Source organism: Dromaius novaehollandiae, chromosome 23, assembly GCF_036370855.1.
Source record: "Dromaius novaehollandiae isolate bDroNov1 chromosome 23, bDroNov1.hap1, whole genome shotgun sequence".
In the NCBI taxonomy this organism is placed as follows: Eukaryota; Metazoa; Chordata; class Aves; order Casuariiformes; family Dromaiidae; genus Dromaius; species Dromaius novaehollandiae.
Genome location: NC_088120.1, coordinates 8,936,494 through 8,951,570, shown reverse-complemented (window position 1 = coordinate 8,951,570; position 15,077 = coordinate 8,936,494). Strand labels below are relative to the sequence as shown.

Here is a 15,077-nt window from a genome sequence, read left to right as displayed (position 1 = left end):
AGAGAGAGGGGGGGGGATGGTGGGCAAGCTAACGGGGAGGGGGCCCCAGGTGGGTGGGGCGGAACCATTGGCGGGGGGGGGGGGCGCCAGGTGGGACTGCACCATTGCCGGGCCGGGGGGGGGCCAGGGGGGCCGGGGGTGGTATGAGGGGGCCGGGGGTGGCATGAGGGGGCCGGGGGGGCCAGGGATGGTGTGAGCGGGGCCCTGGACCCCCAGTACACTGGGGCCAGGGGTGGCGTGAACGGTGCGAGGGCTCCCGGCCTCGCCACCGCGATCCTCGCCGGCCTCCTTCCGCCCGCAGCTGCCTCCGGGGGCTGGTTCAAAGGCCTTTATTTTCCAAAAATAAGACAGCAGTACGAGACAGGTCTTGGCGAATAAAACATGGGGAGAAAGAGGATCCTACAGCCAGCGTCCGGTCCGTCTGCATGGCCCGTTCCTAAACGGGCAGCGTTTCTGCTGGAAAAGCCTCTGATGGATGGACGCGCGCGGCGTCCCCGGCGCTGCAGGGCCCGGGAAACCTTCCCGGCTCCGGCCCTCGCCTCCCTGCGGCTCCCCCTGCCCCTCCGGCGGCCGCAGCCCCGCCGGATCCCCGCTGCGTCCTGCTGGGCCGAGTCCGGGGGAGCCGGGGCCCGGTGCATCCGTGTGGCGGAGAGGCCGGGAGGGGCCCCGGCAGAGCTGCGCGGCCCCCTTCGGCACGGGCCCGCTGCCGAGGGCCACCGCTACGTCCCGACGCAGGGCCAGGACGGCTGCGGGGTGCTCCGGTGGCGGCCCCCCCGGAGGAGTCGCATGGCAGCTTTGGGTCATCACCTTCTTCTGGGGGGGGGAGAAAAATCCGCTGCTCCAAAAATGCGTCAAATCTTTACTGTGGCCTGCGAGAGCGGCGAGGTCCGTGTTTGCAAACGGTGTGCGGGGACCCGGCGGACGGGGAGCGGCGGTGACGGCGGCCGCCGCGCGGGCCCCTCACGGCTGCTGCTGGTACTGGCCCTCGGTGGCCGTGAAGAAGTCCTCCAGCACGCTCTTCATGTACTCGAAGGTGGGCCGGTCCTCGGGCCGCTCCTTCCAGCACTGCACCATCAGCTCGTACAGCTCCCGCGGGCAGTTGTCGGGCTGCGGCATGCGGTAGCCGCGCTCCAGGTTCTGTATCACCTCCGGGTTCGTCATCCCTGCGGGGCGGCAGCACCTCACATCTGCAAACCCCAGGGAAAGCTCCCCCCCGCCGCCCCCCGCCACGGATGTCCGGCCCCCCCGGCGGTCTGTGGGGCTGGCAGCGTGCGTTGGGAAGCGGGCAAAGCCGTCGCGGGCCGGGGGGCCGGACGGGGCGGCATGCGTGCGTGCGTGCGTGCGGGAGCGCATGTAGGCGCCGGGCACCCGCGTGCGCCTGCGTGTGCCGGACCCGCCGCGCAGCGCCGCAGCTGCCGGGAAATCCTGACCTGGATACGGGATCCGGCCGTAGGTGACGATCTCCGTCAGCAGGATGCCGAAGGACCAGACGTCCGACTTAATCGTGAACGTCCCGTAATTAATAGCCTCCGGCGCCGTCCACTTAATGGGGAATTTAGCCCCTGCGACACAGGAGGACAAGTTAGAGCCGAGCTGGAAGCAACCCCCCGGCGCAGCCCTTGGCCCTGGGACATGCTGGGCGCGGGGGCTGCGACCCCCCCGACGCAGCCTGGGGACCCCCCCCCGGGGCCCACGCACCCTCGCGGGCCGTGTACTCGTTGTCCTCGATGAGGCGGGCCAGCCCGAAGTCGGCGATTTTGCAGCCCAGCGTCTCGGACACCAGGATGTTGGCGGCGCGCAGGTCGCGGTGGATGTAGTTCCTGGCCTCGATGAAGGCCATGCCCTCGGCGATCTGCGGGGCACGGCCGTGGCGAGGGGTCCGGCGCCGCCCCGGCCCCGCCGCCCGCTCCCACCCCCCCCCCCCCGGCGGCGGGGGCCCCCTGACCTGCGCGGCCATGTCCAGCAGCTTGTTGATGGTCAGCTTGACGCCTTCCGCCGTCTTGAGGAAGTCCACGAGGCTGCCTGCGGCGAAGGCGGCGGGTCTCAGCCCCGGGTGACCCCGGGCTGGCAGCGCGCTGGCTCGGGAGCCGCGGATCCGGCGCGTTTCCTCCGGGAGGGCTGCCGGCTCCCAGAGGAAGCCCCGGACCCGGAGAGCAGCCTGTCCTCGCCCTCGGGCTCCGGCCTCTGCGACACCGCTGCTGGGAAGCTCGCGGTGCCCGGAAAGGCGGGGGGGGGGGTGGAGGGGACGGGAGACGGCCGTGGCGGCAAGGTCCTTCCCTGTGCTGGGAACGATGCCGGAGCCTCGTCCGCTCCGGCCGGGCCATTATCAGCACGGAGAGGCGAAGGCAGCGTCCGGCACGGGGGACGGCCGGCGGCACGAGCCCAAACCTCGGAGACGTGGAGCTGGCCACCACGGCACGCATCCTTGCCGGTCACCAGGCGTGGGGGGACCAGCAGCCCCCCGTGGCAGAGGCACCCCCGGCTCCACAGCACCTTTTGCACGGCCCTGCCCGCGGTATCGCCCGTGCCTGGCAGCTCCCCACCTTTCTCCATGTACTCGGTGATGATGTAGATGGGCTCCTTGGTCACCACGGCGTAGAGCCGCACCAGCCGCGGGTGCTGCAGGTTCTTCATGAGGTTGGCCTCGGCCAGGAAGGCGCTGGGCGACATGCTGCCCTGCTTCAGGCTCTTGACGGCCACCTTGGTGTGGCCGTTGTAGAAGCCTGCGGAGAGACGGGGCAGTGCGTGACGGGGGCCGGGGGGCCCCCGCGGTCGAGCTGGAGCATCCTGGCCCGAACCCGCACGAGCGGGAGACGCGGTGCAGGGGTCCTGCCAGCCCCGGACGGGGAGCCGGGAAGCCTGAGCTCATCCCCTGCTAGGGCAAAGCAGAGCAGCCCCCGGGCTGCTCCGGCTCCTGGTGCTGCGGTTTGGCCCCCACTCACCCATCCAGACTTCTCCAAACTGCCCCGCTCCCAGCTTCTCCACCAGCTTCAGCGACTCCCGCGGCACCTCCCACTCGTCCTGCCACCACGGCTTCTGCGGCTTCTGGGTCCGGCAGGGCTGGCCCAGGCGGGTGCACAGCCCGTCGGGGCTGTCTGCGGGGCCGCGGCAGGCAGAGCCGGCGTCAAGGCGGGCGGAGGGCGCGGGGGGCCCCGGGGCGAGCTGCTGCCATGGCTTCACGGATAGGTCCCATCCCACCGCATCCCACTGCATCCCATCCCATCCCCACCCCATCACATTGCATCGCATCCCATTGCATCGCATCGCATCCTGTCCCACCCCACCCCATCCCACCTCACCCCATCCCATCCCATCCCATCCCATCCCATCCCATCCCTTCCCTTCCCACCCCCATCACATCCCATCCCAGCCCATCCTGTTCCATCCCATCCCATCCCCACCCCATTGCATTGCACCGCATCCCATCGTGTCCCATCCCATCCCACCTCATCCCATCCCATCCCTTCCTACCCGCCACCACATCCCATCCCATCTCATTCCATCCCACTCCATTCCATCCCACCCCACCGCATCCCACCCCACCGCATCCCACCGCAGCCTCCTGCCGGAGACCAGACCCCCCGGCGCGGGGCTGCCCGGCGCTGCGTACGTGTGTAGTACTCCACCAGCTCGTGCAGGCTGCCGAAGGTGACGCGGGGGGAGATGTAGTACCCGCCGTTGTCCAGGTTGCGGATCTTGTAGTGCTTCACCGTCTCGCCCTGGTTCTGGTCAAAGTCCCTCACCGACAGCGAGTAGGAGCCTGGGGGGCCGGGGCAGCGCGTGGGGCCGGGGCAGCGCGTGGGGCCGGGGCAGCGCGTGGGGCCGGGCTCCAGGGCCCGTGGCGGGGGCGGCGGGGGCGGCGGGGGCTCCCGCTGCGCCGTCGGTACCTTTGGAGGTCTCGCTCTCGCGGATGAGGAAGGAGCCGTGCGTGTTGCCCGAGGCCAGGAGCTGCCGCTCCGCGTCCTTCCTGCTGAGGTTTTTGAAGAACCACCTGGGGCGAGGGGAGAAGGGGCGGGTGGGCTCAGGCGGAAGGGGCGGGGGGGCTCGGGCCCCCTCCGGCACCGCCACCGTCCCACCCCGGCGTCCCCCGGCCGAGCCCCTACTCACGGCTCCGGCTCCAGGCTGTTGACCATGGCCACAAAGTTGCTGGGGATCAAGCCCTCCTGGCCGGTGGTGAGCGACTGCGCCTTCCACCACTCGCCCGTCCTGGAAGGAGACGGCGGTGGGATGAGGCCCCCCCCCAGGCCGGGACCCCCGGGGGCTCCGGGATGCCGCCGGCGGGGACGGGGCGCGCTTACTCTTCGAGGATGCGGAGCTTCTCGCCCTTCTGCAGCCCCAGGTCTCCGTCGTGGTTGGGCTCGTAGCTGTACAGAGCCACCACCAGCTTCTCTGCGGGGGGGCAAAGCGGAGCGGCGGGGTGGAGGCGGCGGAGGGGGGGTCCGGCGGCCGCCCCCCCCCCCCGCCGCGGCCGGGCCCTACCTTGCAGCGGGGAGCAGGGCGGCGCGGTGGCCTCGTAGGACACCAGCGGGTCTCGCACCTCGGAGCCGTTGCGGAGGAGCCTCTGCGGGGAGCAGGGAGCCCCGTGAGCGGCGGAGCCCCCCCGGCACCCCCCGTGCCCCCCCGTGCCCCCCCCCCGCACCTGCGCCTTGCTGGCGGGGTCGATGGGGTAGTTGCAGTGCTCGCAGATGTCGATGTTCTCGATCCAGTCCTCGTCGTAGTCCGAGCTGCAGCAGCAGCCCATGGTCGCTGCGGCCGGCGAGGGGCCCTGGGGGAAGCTGTGCCATCCCTGTGCCCCGTCCGTCTGTCCCTGTGCCCCGTCCGTCCCGCCGCCCCCCGCCCCGGCCCCCCCCGGCACAGAAACCTCCCACCGAGGCTTTGCCGTCGGGGCTCCCGAAACCGAGCCCCTCTGTGCAGCTCCGCTTCGCCCCGCCGCGCGGCACGGCCACATCCTCCGCGGCACGGGAGCCTCGCTGCCATCGGCCGCAGGTTTTGTTCTGGCTTCCTAATTAAAAACTCCGGCAGCAATCAGTGCCGGTGCTTCCCGGGCTCCGGGGCGGCCCGTCCGGCGCGGCCGCCCCGTCTGCTGCACCGGCTCCGTCCCCCTGCCAGCCCGAGGCTGATTCCTGCCTTCTCCCTTTTAGCTCATCATCTTCTCACTAACAGCAATTAATAATTCCCGGCATGAAGCGGCATCAAGCGTCTCACGAGGTTCTGGGCCTTAAAAGCGGCTCCGCGAGGCAAATTCAGCGGGCAAGAGCTGGTGCCCCTCCACGCGCCCCCGCGGCGCCCCGGCTTCCTCCTCGCCCCGGGGCTTCCCCAGCCCTCGCCCGCGCGGGGCCGAGAGCGCTGCGGACCGCGGCCCCCCCGGCCTCCAGCATCCCCCGGCTCTGGTCCAGCTGCCCCCGCCCCGGCAGCTCTGGCCTGCCCGTGAAAGCCGAGCACGCGACGCCGGGAAAAGCCTCCTCCGCAGCATCCCCGTGCCGCCGCGTGGGCACCGCCGGGCGCTGGAAACGCTGCCGCGGCCGGGCAGGGCTGCCACCGCCTCGGGGCCGCGTCAGCAGCCGGGGCTCGGCTGCGCTTTTTTGGCATTTCGTGTGTTTTCTCCTCCCCGTGCAGGGACGGCCGTGACGGGGGCGTTTTTGAGGCCGGTGAGCGTCCTGCCTCGCCGCGGAGGAGCGCGAGGGGCTCGGCGGGGCCGGCACAGCGGGGGGACGTCCAGCGAGCCCGGCTGCGCCGTGCCCTGCTCTCGGCTCCGGCTACGCTCCCCAAAATGCTCTTGGCTGAGGCCACTGAGCCGGGTGCAGCCAAAGCAGGGCGAAACCCCGGCCCGGCCGAGGAAAAGCCGTGCGACCGCCCGAATCTGAGCACTGACGCGCTCGGAGGCAAACGGGGCCGAGGGGTGTTTTTTCCTTTCCGCGAGAAGCCGGGGAGGGAGGGAGGTGCTGGGTGCCTTTCTTCTTTCTCAGGCACTCAAGCCACAGCGTAATTTCCACCGAGCAACCGTTCCACCTGCTCGGCGCGAGGGGCACGCCGGGCTGCCGGGCGTTTGAAGTCGGGTTCCGCTCCCGCATCTGCGTAACCGAATTTCTCGCGCCGGGGCTGCGTGCGAGCGCTGTGTGTGGGTGCCGGGGCCGGGCGCGCAGGTGCCCGGGGCTGCGTGCAGGTGCCGCGCGCGCCCGCGGCCGCCGCTCCCCGGCCTGCTCGCGAGCGTGTCCACGGCCGCGCGGCTGTTTCCGGAGGAGCCGCGGCGTGCCGGCCCGGATGCCGGGGCTCCGTGCACGCGCCGCTTCGGCCAGGCCTGGCCGGGTTGGTTTGCAAGCACGCGGGCGGCTGAGCGGGAAGCCCGGCGAGGGCCGCGGGCCGCCGACCCCCTCGCGCCGCTCTCCAAGGGTCCCTGGGTGCCCGGTGGTCCCCAACCGGCTCCGGCCCCGCTGCCCGCGGGCACCAAGGTCTTGCAGCAGCGAAGCCGCTTGCTGCAGAAAGCCCTGTGCCCGGTCAGTCCCGCGGGCACCGCGCAGCCCAGCCCCATCGCTGCCATCGGCCCCGCGCGCCTGCCCCTTCCTGCCCCTGCGGCACCGAGGCGTTTGCAGGGAGAAAAACACCTAAAATGGTCACGTCGCAGAGCCTGCAACCGGCCGGGTTTAACCAGGCGACGGGCACCGAGAGCCAGCCCGGCCCTGGTCCCTGCCGCCTGCACCGGGGAGCCGGGACCCAGCGCCCGGCACCGCCCCGGCTTTGCCCCGGGAAGGGGGCTCGGGGCCGGCCCCGCACGCCGGCAGCCCCACGCCGGGCGCGGGCTCCCCTCGGCCCCGTCTCCGTCCGCACCCGCGGCCACGTGCCGGGAGCGAGCCCGGACAGCGGCACCGGCCGCCTCCCTCCCGGGGCACCGCGCCGACCCCGTCCCCATCCCTCCAGGGCGGCTTCGGGGGTGCAGAGGGCACCGGGGCAGCACCCGCGGGGTCCCGGCCAGGTGGCACCAACCCTCCGCCCCGCCGCGGGCGCCCCGGGGCCCCGCTACCTGCGGCGGCGAGGCGAGGAGCGGCCGCGCTCAGATCCCCATGGCCCGGCGGCGGGAGCGAAGGCGCCGTCCCCGTCACGTCCTGCTCGCCATCCCCGGCGAGCCCCCGGGCGCGCGCCCGCCGCCGCCGCCGCTCGCCGCCTTCCCTGGCTTCCTGCCTCACGAGCAAACTCTCGAGAAGCTGGTTCGCAGCTCGCGCCCGACCGCAAGCGTGAGCGATGGCCCCGGGGCTTCCTGCCAGCCCGGCCGGGCCGTCGCGCCGCGGGCACCGGCACCGGGGACCCCGCGGGGGTGGGAGGGGGCTGCCCCCAGCCCACCCGCCTTAATGCAACAACACAAGAGGGGGAAAAGCGAGCTTTGGGGTCTTGCACGCCGGGAGATGCTGCGAGGGGCCGGGGCATCATCACGCCACCGCGCCGTCCCCCGGTGCCCTCCGTGGCGCAAGGGGCCCCCGCACGCGGCCACCGCCGGGTCGGTGCAGCCGCGGGGCCGGGGAGGGGGCTGCCGGCCGCGGGGGCTCCGGCGGGCGCGCGCAGCGCCGTGCCACCTCGCCCGTGCCGTGTTTTCGGAGCAGAGCAACCGCAAAGCTATTGTGTTGGCTTCGGCGCTCGGAGGCGAAGCCGCAGGTAGCTGCAGGCTGCTGCGCGGAGGCAGGGCAGGAAGCCCAGCCCGCGCCGGGGGGCCGCATCGGTGGGCCGGGGGCTCGGCGGCCGGCACCCCCACCACGCCAGGGACCATTCCCGGGGCTGGCAAGAGGCTGTGGGATGGGATGCAGCGGGAGAGAGGATGGGGGCAAAGAGCCCGGGCTGGGGGCTCTCACACACACACACCCACACACACCCACCCCCGCCTCCGGCTCAGCCTGCGTGCGGTTTCAGCATCGCTTCCTGCCCTGGGCGCACCCCGGCCCCCCGGGCGCACGCGACAGACCACCGCTCCTCTCGATCGGCTCCTTTTATTGCTCCGCGGCCGGTCGCTGCGCGCGTCGGCCCCGCGGCTGCCGGGCCCCCGGGGCGCTCAGCACAGCGAGAAGCGGCGGGAGTTGATGTTCATGCGGGTGACGCCGATGTGCTTGAGCGGCATGGAGAGCAGGAAGGCGGCCCGGGGCGGGATGTTGCAGAGCAGGTCCGAGTCCTCCTCGCAGCCCTCGAGGCCGAAGGTGGCATCGTCCAGCAGCTCCTTGTGCCGGCGGCAGGCCTGCTCCACCTTCAGCCGGTGCAGCTGCGCCCGCAGGCGCATCAGCTGCCGGGCCAGGAGCTGGTCGGCCGCCTGCATCTCCCGCTGCGCGGCGAGGGCGAGCCGTCAGCACGCCGGGGCCACCCGCGGAGCCCCGGCCCTCGCGGCGGGAGAGGGGGAGCCGGGCTGCGGCTCGGCCCCTGCGCCACGCACGCACATGCATGCACATGCACATGTCCCCAGGACCCATGCACCATGCACACGCATGCACATGCACATGTCCCCAGGACCCATGCACACGCACGCACACGCATGCACACGCATCCCCAGGACCGGCACGGCTGCACAGCTCTTGCCACCTGTGCCAGCTGCTGGTGCCGCAGCCATGCCACCAGCAGAGCAGAGTGGAGGGGGCGATGCCCAGAGGCGGGCAGACCCGAGGCCCTGGACCACGGCACCGTGCAGGGGAGACCGGCAGGGATGCGGCACCGCAGAGCGTGCACACCTTGAAACCCCCACCCCACCCCGTGCCCCGGGCACGCTGGGCGAGAGCACAGCCGGAGCGCCCCGAGCCCCACACACCCCCACGCTTCCCATGCAGAGAAGCCCCGTGGCCGCCCCGAGCCCTTCCCCATCCCCCGGGACCCCCGGGAGCCGCGGCTACTCACCAGCTCGGTCCGGAGCCACTCCAGAGCCTCCTCCAGGGAGGCGAAGCCGCAGAGGCCGCTGGCCGCCGGCTCCTCAGGGCGTGTGGGGGCCCGATCTGCCCCCCGCGGCCCCCCGGCCCCCTCGGGTGCCCTGCTCGGCCAGGGCTGCCCCTGCACCCGCGCTTTCCACTCCAGGTAGGAGGGCCGCCGCGTCTGCAGCTTCAGCTTGGCCGCCAGCGCCTTCACGCTGTCCAGGCTCTCCTCGTCCGAGCCGGGCTCCTCCTCGCCCAGCTCCTTGAACTTCAGGTGGCCCAAGGGCATGGCGGTGCCCACGCAGTGCCCAGCGCTGCTGCAAACGCTGCTGCCCCCCAAAAACCCTCGTGCAAATGCTGCCCCCCCAAAACCCTCGTGCAAACGCTGCCCCCCCAAAACCCTCGTGCAAACGCTGCCCCCCAAAACCCTCGTGCAAACGCTGCCCCCCCAAAACCCTCGTGCAAGCACTGTCCCCCCCTGAGCCCTCGGCAAACAGCGGCGCGGGCGGCTGAAGCCCGCTCAGCCCAGCTGTGCGTGAGCCGCGGCTATTTATTTATCCGCAGAACAATAACGGCTGGGGACGCCGGTGATAATTTTAACGAGCAGGAACTTTGCTTATCCAGAGGGTTGCGAAGGCTTGGTTTGTTTTTTTTCTCAGTTCTGTTTCTTTTTTGAGTGTTATTGTCTCCGGCTGGGAGGAGGCTCCCGCTCGCGGAGGAAGCGCTCACGGGGACAGCGAGGCCTGCGGGCGTGCGAAGGGGTTATCCTGGGGCACTCCTGCCCTCCCGCACGGTTATCGGCCGGGGCGGACACAGCTGCCCCGGCAGCGCGGGAGGGCTGCGAGGCCGCCGGCGACTCGGGGCTGCCGCCGAGCAGAGCGAGAAAAGGGGAAAGGGAGAGACCAGGCTGCTCCGTCCCGCAGCGCCGGGGTGGGGGACGCCCACGCCGGCCCCGGGGACTGCAGCCTGGGGTGCTGCCGGGCTCCGCGCGCAGGGCTTTGGGCGGCCCCGGTGCCAGCTGTGCGGCCAGCTGTGCACCGCCAGGTCGCTGCAGCCCTCGAGCTGCTGCTCGCAGCTGCACCGCCGTTAAGGTGGAACCCGCCAGCGCCGGCGGCAGCGGCGGCCCCCGGAGCCCCGTGGGCTCGGCCAGGCCCCTCCGCCGCCCGCTCGGCCCATCCCCGGTGCCCGGGGTCCCTCCCCGCGGGGTCAGGGGGTGCCGGCACCCGCCGCGGAGCAGCACCGCCGCGGGGACCCGGAGGAGCGACGGCAGCTCGCGGCCACTGCTGCCCACCGCCACCTCTGCGAGGACCGTGCCCACCGCCGCCAACCCCGCGGGCAACCTGGGGACGTCCCCGAACGCCCTGCCCGCAGCTCCTCTGGCCCCCCACGCCGAGAGCCCCCGCGGCCCCGTGCGCTGCCGCCCACGCTGCTGGTCCCGGGGCGCCCTCGGCCCCTTCCCCATCCTGCCCTCGGCCCCTTCCCCATCCTGCCCTTGGCCTCTTCCCCGTGCTGCCCTCGGCCCTTTTCCCGTGCCGTCCGTGACCCTTTTCCCGCGCTGCCCTCGGCCCTTCCCTGCCCAGGTCCGAGCATCCCGCCCTGGCACGAGAGCATCGCCGGCGGCCCCGGCGGCACGGCGAGGGCCGGGTCCCCGGCGGCAGCACCGCGGCAGCGGCGCCGAGGCCAGGCCACCTTAAACCCGACATCCTCCCGGGCGCCGAGCCCGCTGCGAGCCTCACCCGCAGCCCTGCAGCCCGCTGCTCAGTTCCTGCGGCCGGGGCCACCGCGCCGCCGTGCCCGCGCCCTCGCGCCCGCCGCCGGCTCCCGCCCGGCCTGCCCAGGCCGCCCGCTCGCACCGAGGGCCGCCGACCGGAGCGGGTAAGCACGGCGGGGGCAGTGGGGCTGGGGGGGGGGCAGCCCCTGCTCGGCAGGCCCCACCGTTGCCGCCCGCAGCTGCTCCCTGCAAAGCGGTAGTTGCATTTTCGCCCGCCACCAAAGCCCTCCCTGGCAGCGGGGACGGGGCGCGGGGGATCCGGCTCGGGGTCCGAGCGCCGCCGGGGCCGAAGCACCGTCGCCGGCTCTGCCGGACCCACCGCTGCGCCGTGCCTCAGTTTCCCCCCGTGACAGCGCAGTTTGGGGGGAAATGAGCGGTTTTCCCTGCATTTTGCAGCAGGAAGCACCACGTGCCATAGGCACCCATGGGCGCCGGAGCCCCGGGCGTGCTGGGGCCGAGGCCGGTCGCCGCACCGGCGCGGCGGGAGGGGGGTCTCGGCGGCCGGGCCGTCGCGCTGCAGGGTTTCCCCCTCCCTCGCCAGCCTCCCCGGAGCAGCGCTGGCGCCGCCATGGAGTTTGCGGAGCTGATCAAGACGGCGACGGTGGAGAGCGTGCTGCTGTCGGGCGCGGGGCTGCCGCCGGTGCGGGGCACCCTGTGCATCACCAGCCACCACCTGCTGCTCTCGTCCCGCCCGGGGGGGGACGGCGCCCCGGGCTCCGTCGAGCTCTGGCTGCTCATCCGCAACGTGGACGCCGTGGAGAAGCGGTGGGTGCCCCCCCCCAGGCATCCCCCCCCCACCCCCGGGCTCGGCGGCCCCCGACGCCGCGGGCTTTAACCTCCTCTTCTCCCCGCGACCCAGAGTGCAGAATCTAGGCTGGTACCAGCCCCCCCGGACTAACGGCTCCCAGCGAGACACCAGGTTTGGCTTCTCGCACCCCCCCCAAGCCCCGCTAACCCACCCGGCTCAGCGCCCCCCCCGCAGCCCCCCGCTCGCAGCAAAAAGATGGATCGCTGCACAACCCACGGGGGCAAGCGTGCCCCCAGCTCGCCCCCCCCCCCCAGGCACAACCCCTCGTGCTGTTTTGCCCCGTGGGGCGGCTGACCCCCCCCCGCCGCCTGCCTCCCCCAGGCTCGCCGGCTCCTCGGGCACCATCACGCTCCGGTGCAAGGACCTGAAGGTGCTGCAGCTGGAGATCCCGGGCATGGAGGAGTGCCTCAACGTGGCCAGCTCCATCGAGGTGAGCGGCGGCCCGGGCCGCCAAGGGTGCCGGGGGGGGGGGAAGCACACCCGCCCGCCCGCGCTGTTTGCTCTGCCTTCGTCACGAACGTGGGTAAACACGCGGCTCCGGCTCGCACGGGCACGGCCCTGCCGGGCGGCGCAGGGCTGGCGGAACCCCCCCCCGCAGCGACGGCCGCCCCCGCTCCCGCCGCAGGCCCTCTCCTCCGTGGACTCCGTGATGATGCTGTACCCCTTCTTCTACCGGCCCCCGAGCCTGCGGCTCGAGGCGGGCTGGCACCTCTTCCCCCTCGAGCGGTACTACCAGCAAATCGCCGCCCAGGTGAGCCCGGAGCGGGGGGCCGAAGCCTCGGCTCGGGGGGGGGCACGATGCCCCGGGGTAGAGCAGCCCCGTGGGAAAACGGCCCGTGGGAAAAAGCACCCACGGGAAAAAGCCGCGACCCCGCTTCTCCCCCAGACGAGCCAGTGGCGGCTGAGCAGCATCAACCGGGACTTCAGCGCCTGCCCCACGTACCCCCCCGCCGTCATCGTGCCGGCGGCCGTGGACGACGAGGCCCTGAGGAAGGCGGCCCGGTTCCGGCAGGGAGGGCGATTCCCCGTCCTCAGCTACTACCACCGGAAAAACGGCACCGTGAGTCCGTCTCCCAGCGCCGCCCGCGGCTCCCGAGCCGCCGGCACGGGGACGGCTCCAAGGGCCCCTCGCCCGCAGGTGATGCTCCGCAGCAGCCAGCCGCTGACGGGCCCCAACCGCAAGCGCTGCCGCGAGGACGAGCTGCTGCTGGGGACGGTGCTGGACGAGGGCGAGCGCGGCTTCATCATCGACACGCGCTCGGCGCAGGCGGCGAAGCAGGCCCGCATGACCGGGGGCGGCACCGAGCCCAAGGCCTCGTACCCGCGCTGGAAGAGGCTGCACCGGCCCCTGGAGAGGTGAGCACCGCGGCCGCGCTGAGCCCGGCCCGCTCGTGACGCGAGTGATCGCACTGCCCCGCCGTCGGCATGGCGAGCCTGGCCCAGGACGGTATTTTCTGTCCGTGCCAGAGGCCGGCCGCTGCAGGAGAGCTTCGCTAAGCTGGTGGACGCCTGCAACGACACCGCGCTCACCATGGACCGCTGGCTGAGCCGGCTGGAGAGCTGCCGCTGGCTGAGCCACGTCAAGGCGGCCCTGAGCACCGCCTGCCTGGCGGCACAGTGCCTGGACAGGTGAGGGGGGGCCCCGTGCCCCAGCTCTCCCCCCCCCCCGCAGCACTGGAGCATCCCCAGCCGTGGGGCAGCGCAGGGGTCCCCCCACGGCTGGCGTTTCCCCGCAGGGAGGAGGCGTGCGTGCTGGTGCACGGGGCGGAGGGGACGGACACGACGCTGCTGGTGACGGCGCTGGCGCAGCTCATCCTGGACCCGGGCTGCCGCACGCTGGCTGGCTTCCAGGGGCTGCTGGAGCGCGAGTGGATCGAGGTGGGAGCCGCGGCGGCAGCCCTGGCCCTGCTGGGGACCCCTCGGTCCCCTTGGCCAGGGTCGAGCCTCAGCGTTGACCCCCCTGCCCCTTCCCCCCCCCCCGCGGGGGCCCCCAGGCCGGCCACCCCTTCCACCTCCGCTGCGCCCGCTCTGCCTACTCCCACGCCCGGCTCAAGCAGGAGGCTCCGCTCTTCCTCCTCTTCCTCGACTGCGTGTGGCAGCTGAGCCGCCAGTTCCCCTTCTCCCTGGAGTTCGGCGAGCAGCTCCTCCTCACCCTCTTCGACAACGCCTACGCCTCCTCCTACGGCACCTTCCTGGGCAACAACGAGAAGGAGAGGCGAGTGGGGCCGGGGGCTCCCTGCAGCGGCCAGGGCAGAGCCCTCGCGGTAGCAAGGCGGGGTAAACCTGGCCTGCGACCCTGGGCGAGGGCTGAAACGTGGCTCGACTCTCCTGCAGGTGCCTGTGCAAAGTGAAGGAGAGCACACACTCGCTGTGGGCCTGGCTCAACGAGCCCGGGGAGAAGAAGAAGTACCTGAACCCTCTGTACTCGCACAACGCCCTGGTCATCTGGCCCTCCGTGGAGCCGCAGAGCATCCAGCTCTGGCAGGGTGAGCGAGAGCCTTCGACCCGCTGCAGGGAGCCGCGCTCGCCCCCGCAGCACGGGTTAGGGGAAGCTGCTCTGCTCTTCTCTCTCCTCCCGAGGCTACGGCACAGCTGACATAACACGAACCCACCATCTCCTAGGTTTATTCTTCCGCTGGATCCGTTCATCCGAGTACCTAGATGAGGCCTGGGCTGAGATCCAGCGATTAGTAGAGAACGATGACACCTCCGTGGAGGAGAGCGCGGGGAACAGACAGAGCCAGGCGCCCTCAGACACCGCTGCCCAGACTGAAAACAAGCGATAAGCGGCAGCACGGGGGACGACGCGGGCGCAGCGCGGCCGCTCCCTCCCGCCACCTCGGGCGCCTGCAGGCTGCCGGGCCCAGGCAAGAGACGCTGCAGCTTTCCGCAGGAAGCGCTGCGCAGGACGCGCGCCCGGAGGAGCCCCGACGTGCCTGCAGCGCGAAGGACATCCTTGGGAGGGTGGGACGGACTCACGCTAGCAGCCTGTGGGCTACGCAGACTGAGCTTGTTACAGTAAAGTGGTCTCTGTCACAGTCTGCTCCTGCTTTCCACGCGGGTGCTCCTCAGGCAGGAGCTGGGCAGCGCAGCTCTCGGGAGCAGCAGCAGCAGGCTCCTCGGAAGCAGGGCTTGTTCCCGCTTTCTTCCCCAGCAATATTTCAGCAGCTCTTGCACCGGGACCGCCCGCGGAGCAGAAGGGCAGGAGACAGCAGGAGGTCAGTGTGCCCAGCAGCCACCGCCTGCGACAGCTCCCGCTGCTGCGTCTGGCTCGCAGCCCCTGCCCCATGACCAGGGCACGGTTGGCACAGCAAAACCTAAGTGGCAAAACACGCTAAACTCACCCTCTGCACAAAGGGCGCGTTGGCTGCGGCCTAGGTATTGCATCAGTCACTGGGACAGGGAGCCAGCCTGAGAAGTCTGCCCTTGAACCCAGTATGGAGGAAGGAAAGAGCTGCGAAGCGCCCCTCCACACAGGCACGGGGAGAGAGGGTGGAAGGAGCAGGAATTGCAACACGGCCTTCCCAGTGCAGGAAATAACTGTTCCATGAGGAAAGTTGGCTCAGGGTCAGTCCAGCAAATAAACAAAGCACCAGAACTGGGCACGCGTGTCATCTGGAAAACA

The 15,077-nt window shown here is 71.9% G+C and overlaps 3 protein-coding genes across 8 annotated transcripts; 1 reads left to right on the top strand and 2 right to left on the bottom strand.

Moving 5' to 3' along the window:
- Positions 1–313: 313 nt before the first annotated feature.
- Positions 314–7,142, bottom strand: LCK (LCK proto-oncogene, Src family tyrosine kinase). 3 transcript variants are annotated; one of them, XM_064525182.1, is made up of 13 exons: positions 7,019–7,142; positions 4,640–4,765; positions 4,480–4,561; positions 4,299–4,389; positions 4,108–4,206; positions 3,888–3,991; positions 3,611–3,760; positions 2,943–3,095; positions 2,544–2,723; positions 1,946–2,022; positions 1,699–1,852; positions 1,431–1,562; positions 314–1,163 (listed from the first exon to the last, which is right to left on the bottom strand). In XM_064525182.1, exons 2-13 carry the CDS (start codon positions 4,739–4,741, stop codon positions 961–963), a joined length of 1,527 nt encoding a protein of 508 aa, XP_064381252.1. In that variant the 5' UTR covers positions 4,742–4,765; positions 7,019–7,142; the 3' UTR covers positions 314–960. The 3 variants fall into 3 exon arrangements, with proteins under 3 accessions (XP_064381252.1, XP_064381250.1, XP_064381251.1); XM_064525180.1 differs by having other exon boundaries at positions 4,299–4,561; XM_064525181.1 differs by lacking the exon at positions 7,019–7,142 and having other exon boundaries at positions 4,299–4,561; positions 4,640–4,814.
- An 817-nt stretch (positions 7,143–7,959) lies between these two features.
- FAM167B (family with sequence similarity 167 member B) lies at positions 7,960–9,282 on the bottom strand. Of its 3 annotated transcripts, none has more exons than XM_026098220.2 (2): positions 8,863–9,282; positions 7,960–8,299 (listed from the first exon to the last, which is right to left on the bottom strand). In XM_026098220.2, the coding sequence occupies exons 1-2, from the start codon at positions 9,160–9,162 to the stop codon at positions 8,036–8,038; spliced, it is 564 nt and encodes a 187-aa protein (XP_025954005.2). In that variant the 5' UTR covers positions 9,163–9,282; the 3' UTR covers positions 7,960–8,035. The 3 variants fall into 3 exon arrangements, with proteins under 3 accessions (XP_025954005.2, XP_025954007.2, XP_025954008.2); XM_026098222.2 differs by having other exon boundaries at positions 7,960–8,260; XM_026098223.2 differs by having other exon boundaries at positions 7,960–8,239.
- A 1,524-nt stretch (positions 9,283–10,806) lies between these two features.
- Positions 10,807–14,488, top strand: LOC112982048 (myotubularin-related protein 9-like). Of its 2 annotated transcripts, XM_064525171.1 has the most exons (11): positions 10,807–11,409; positions 11,504–11,563; positions 11,774–11,882; positions 12,078–12,203; positions 12,339–12,512; positions 12,591–12,808; positions 12,920–13,081; positions 13,189–13,330; positions 13,447–13,667; positions 13,787–13,938; positions 14,075–14,488. In XM_064525171.1, exons 1-11 carry the CDS (start codon positions 11,069–11,071, stop codon positions 14,236–14,238), a joined length of 1,869 nt encoding a protein of 622 aa, XP_064381241.1. In that variant the 5' UTR covers positions 10,807–11,068; the 3' UTR covers positions 14,239–14,488. The 2 variants fall into 2 exon arrangements, with proteins under 2 accessions (XP_064381241.1, XP_064381242.1); XM_064525172.1 differs by lacking the exon at positions 11,504–11,563 and having other exon boundaries at positions 10,808–11,409.
- Positions 14,489–15,077: the final 589 nt, after the last annotated feature.

What these genes read in the sequence shown, in the direction of transcription:
- FAM167B (XM_026098220.2), bottom strand. Translation starts at nt 9,162, where the DNA reads ATGCCCTTGGGCCACCTGAAGTTCAAGGAGCTGGGCGAGGAGGAGCCC. An exon ending in AGTGGCTCCGGACCGAGCTG is followed by an intron (nt 8,300 to 8,862) that starts GTGAGTAGCCGC and finishes CTCGCCGCGCAG; the next exon opens with CGGGAGATGCAGGCGGCCGA.
- LOC112982048 (XM_064525171.1), top strand. Translation starts at nt 11,069, where the DNA reads ATGGGCGCCGGAGCCCCGGGCGTGCTGGGGCCGAGGCCGGTCGCCGCA. An exon ending in TGGAGCGCGAGTGGATCGAG is followed by an intron (nt 13,331 to 13,446) that starts GTGGGAGCCGCG and finishes GGGGGCCCCCAG; the next exon opens with GCCGGCCACCCCTTCCACCT. An exon ending in GAGCATCCAGCTCTGGCAGG is followed by an intron (nt 13,939 to 14,074) that starts GTGAGCGAGAGC and finishes ACCATCTCCTAG; the next exon opens with GTTTATTCTTCCGCTGGATC.
- LCK (XM_064525180.1), bottom strand. Translation starts at nt 4,741, where the DNA reads ATGGGCTGCTGCTGCAGCTCGGACTACGACGAGGACTGGATCGAGAAC. An exon ending in GTTTGGAGAAGTCTGGATGG is followed by an intron (nt 2,724 to 2,942) that starts GTGAGTGGGGGC and finishes GTCTCTCCGCAG; the next exon opens with GCTTCTACAACGGCCACACC. An exon ending in CGGCCGGATCCCGTATCCAG is followed by an intron (nt 1,164 to 1,430) that starts GTCAGGATTTCC and finishes GCCGCCCCGCAG; the next exon opens with GGATGACGAACCCGGAGGTG.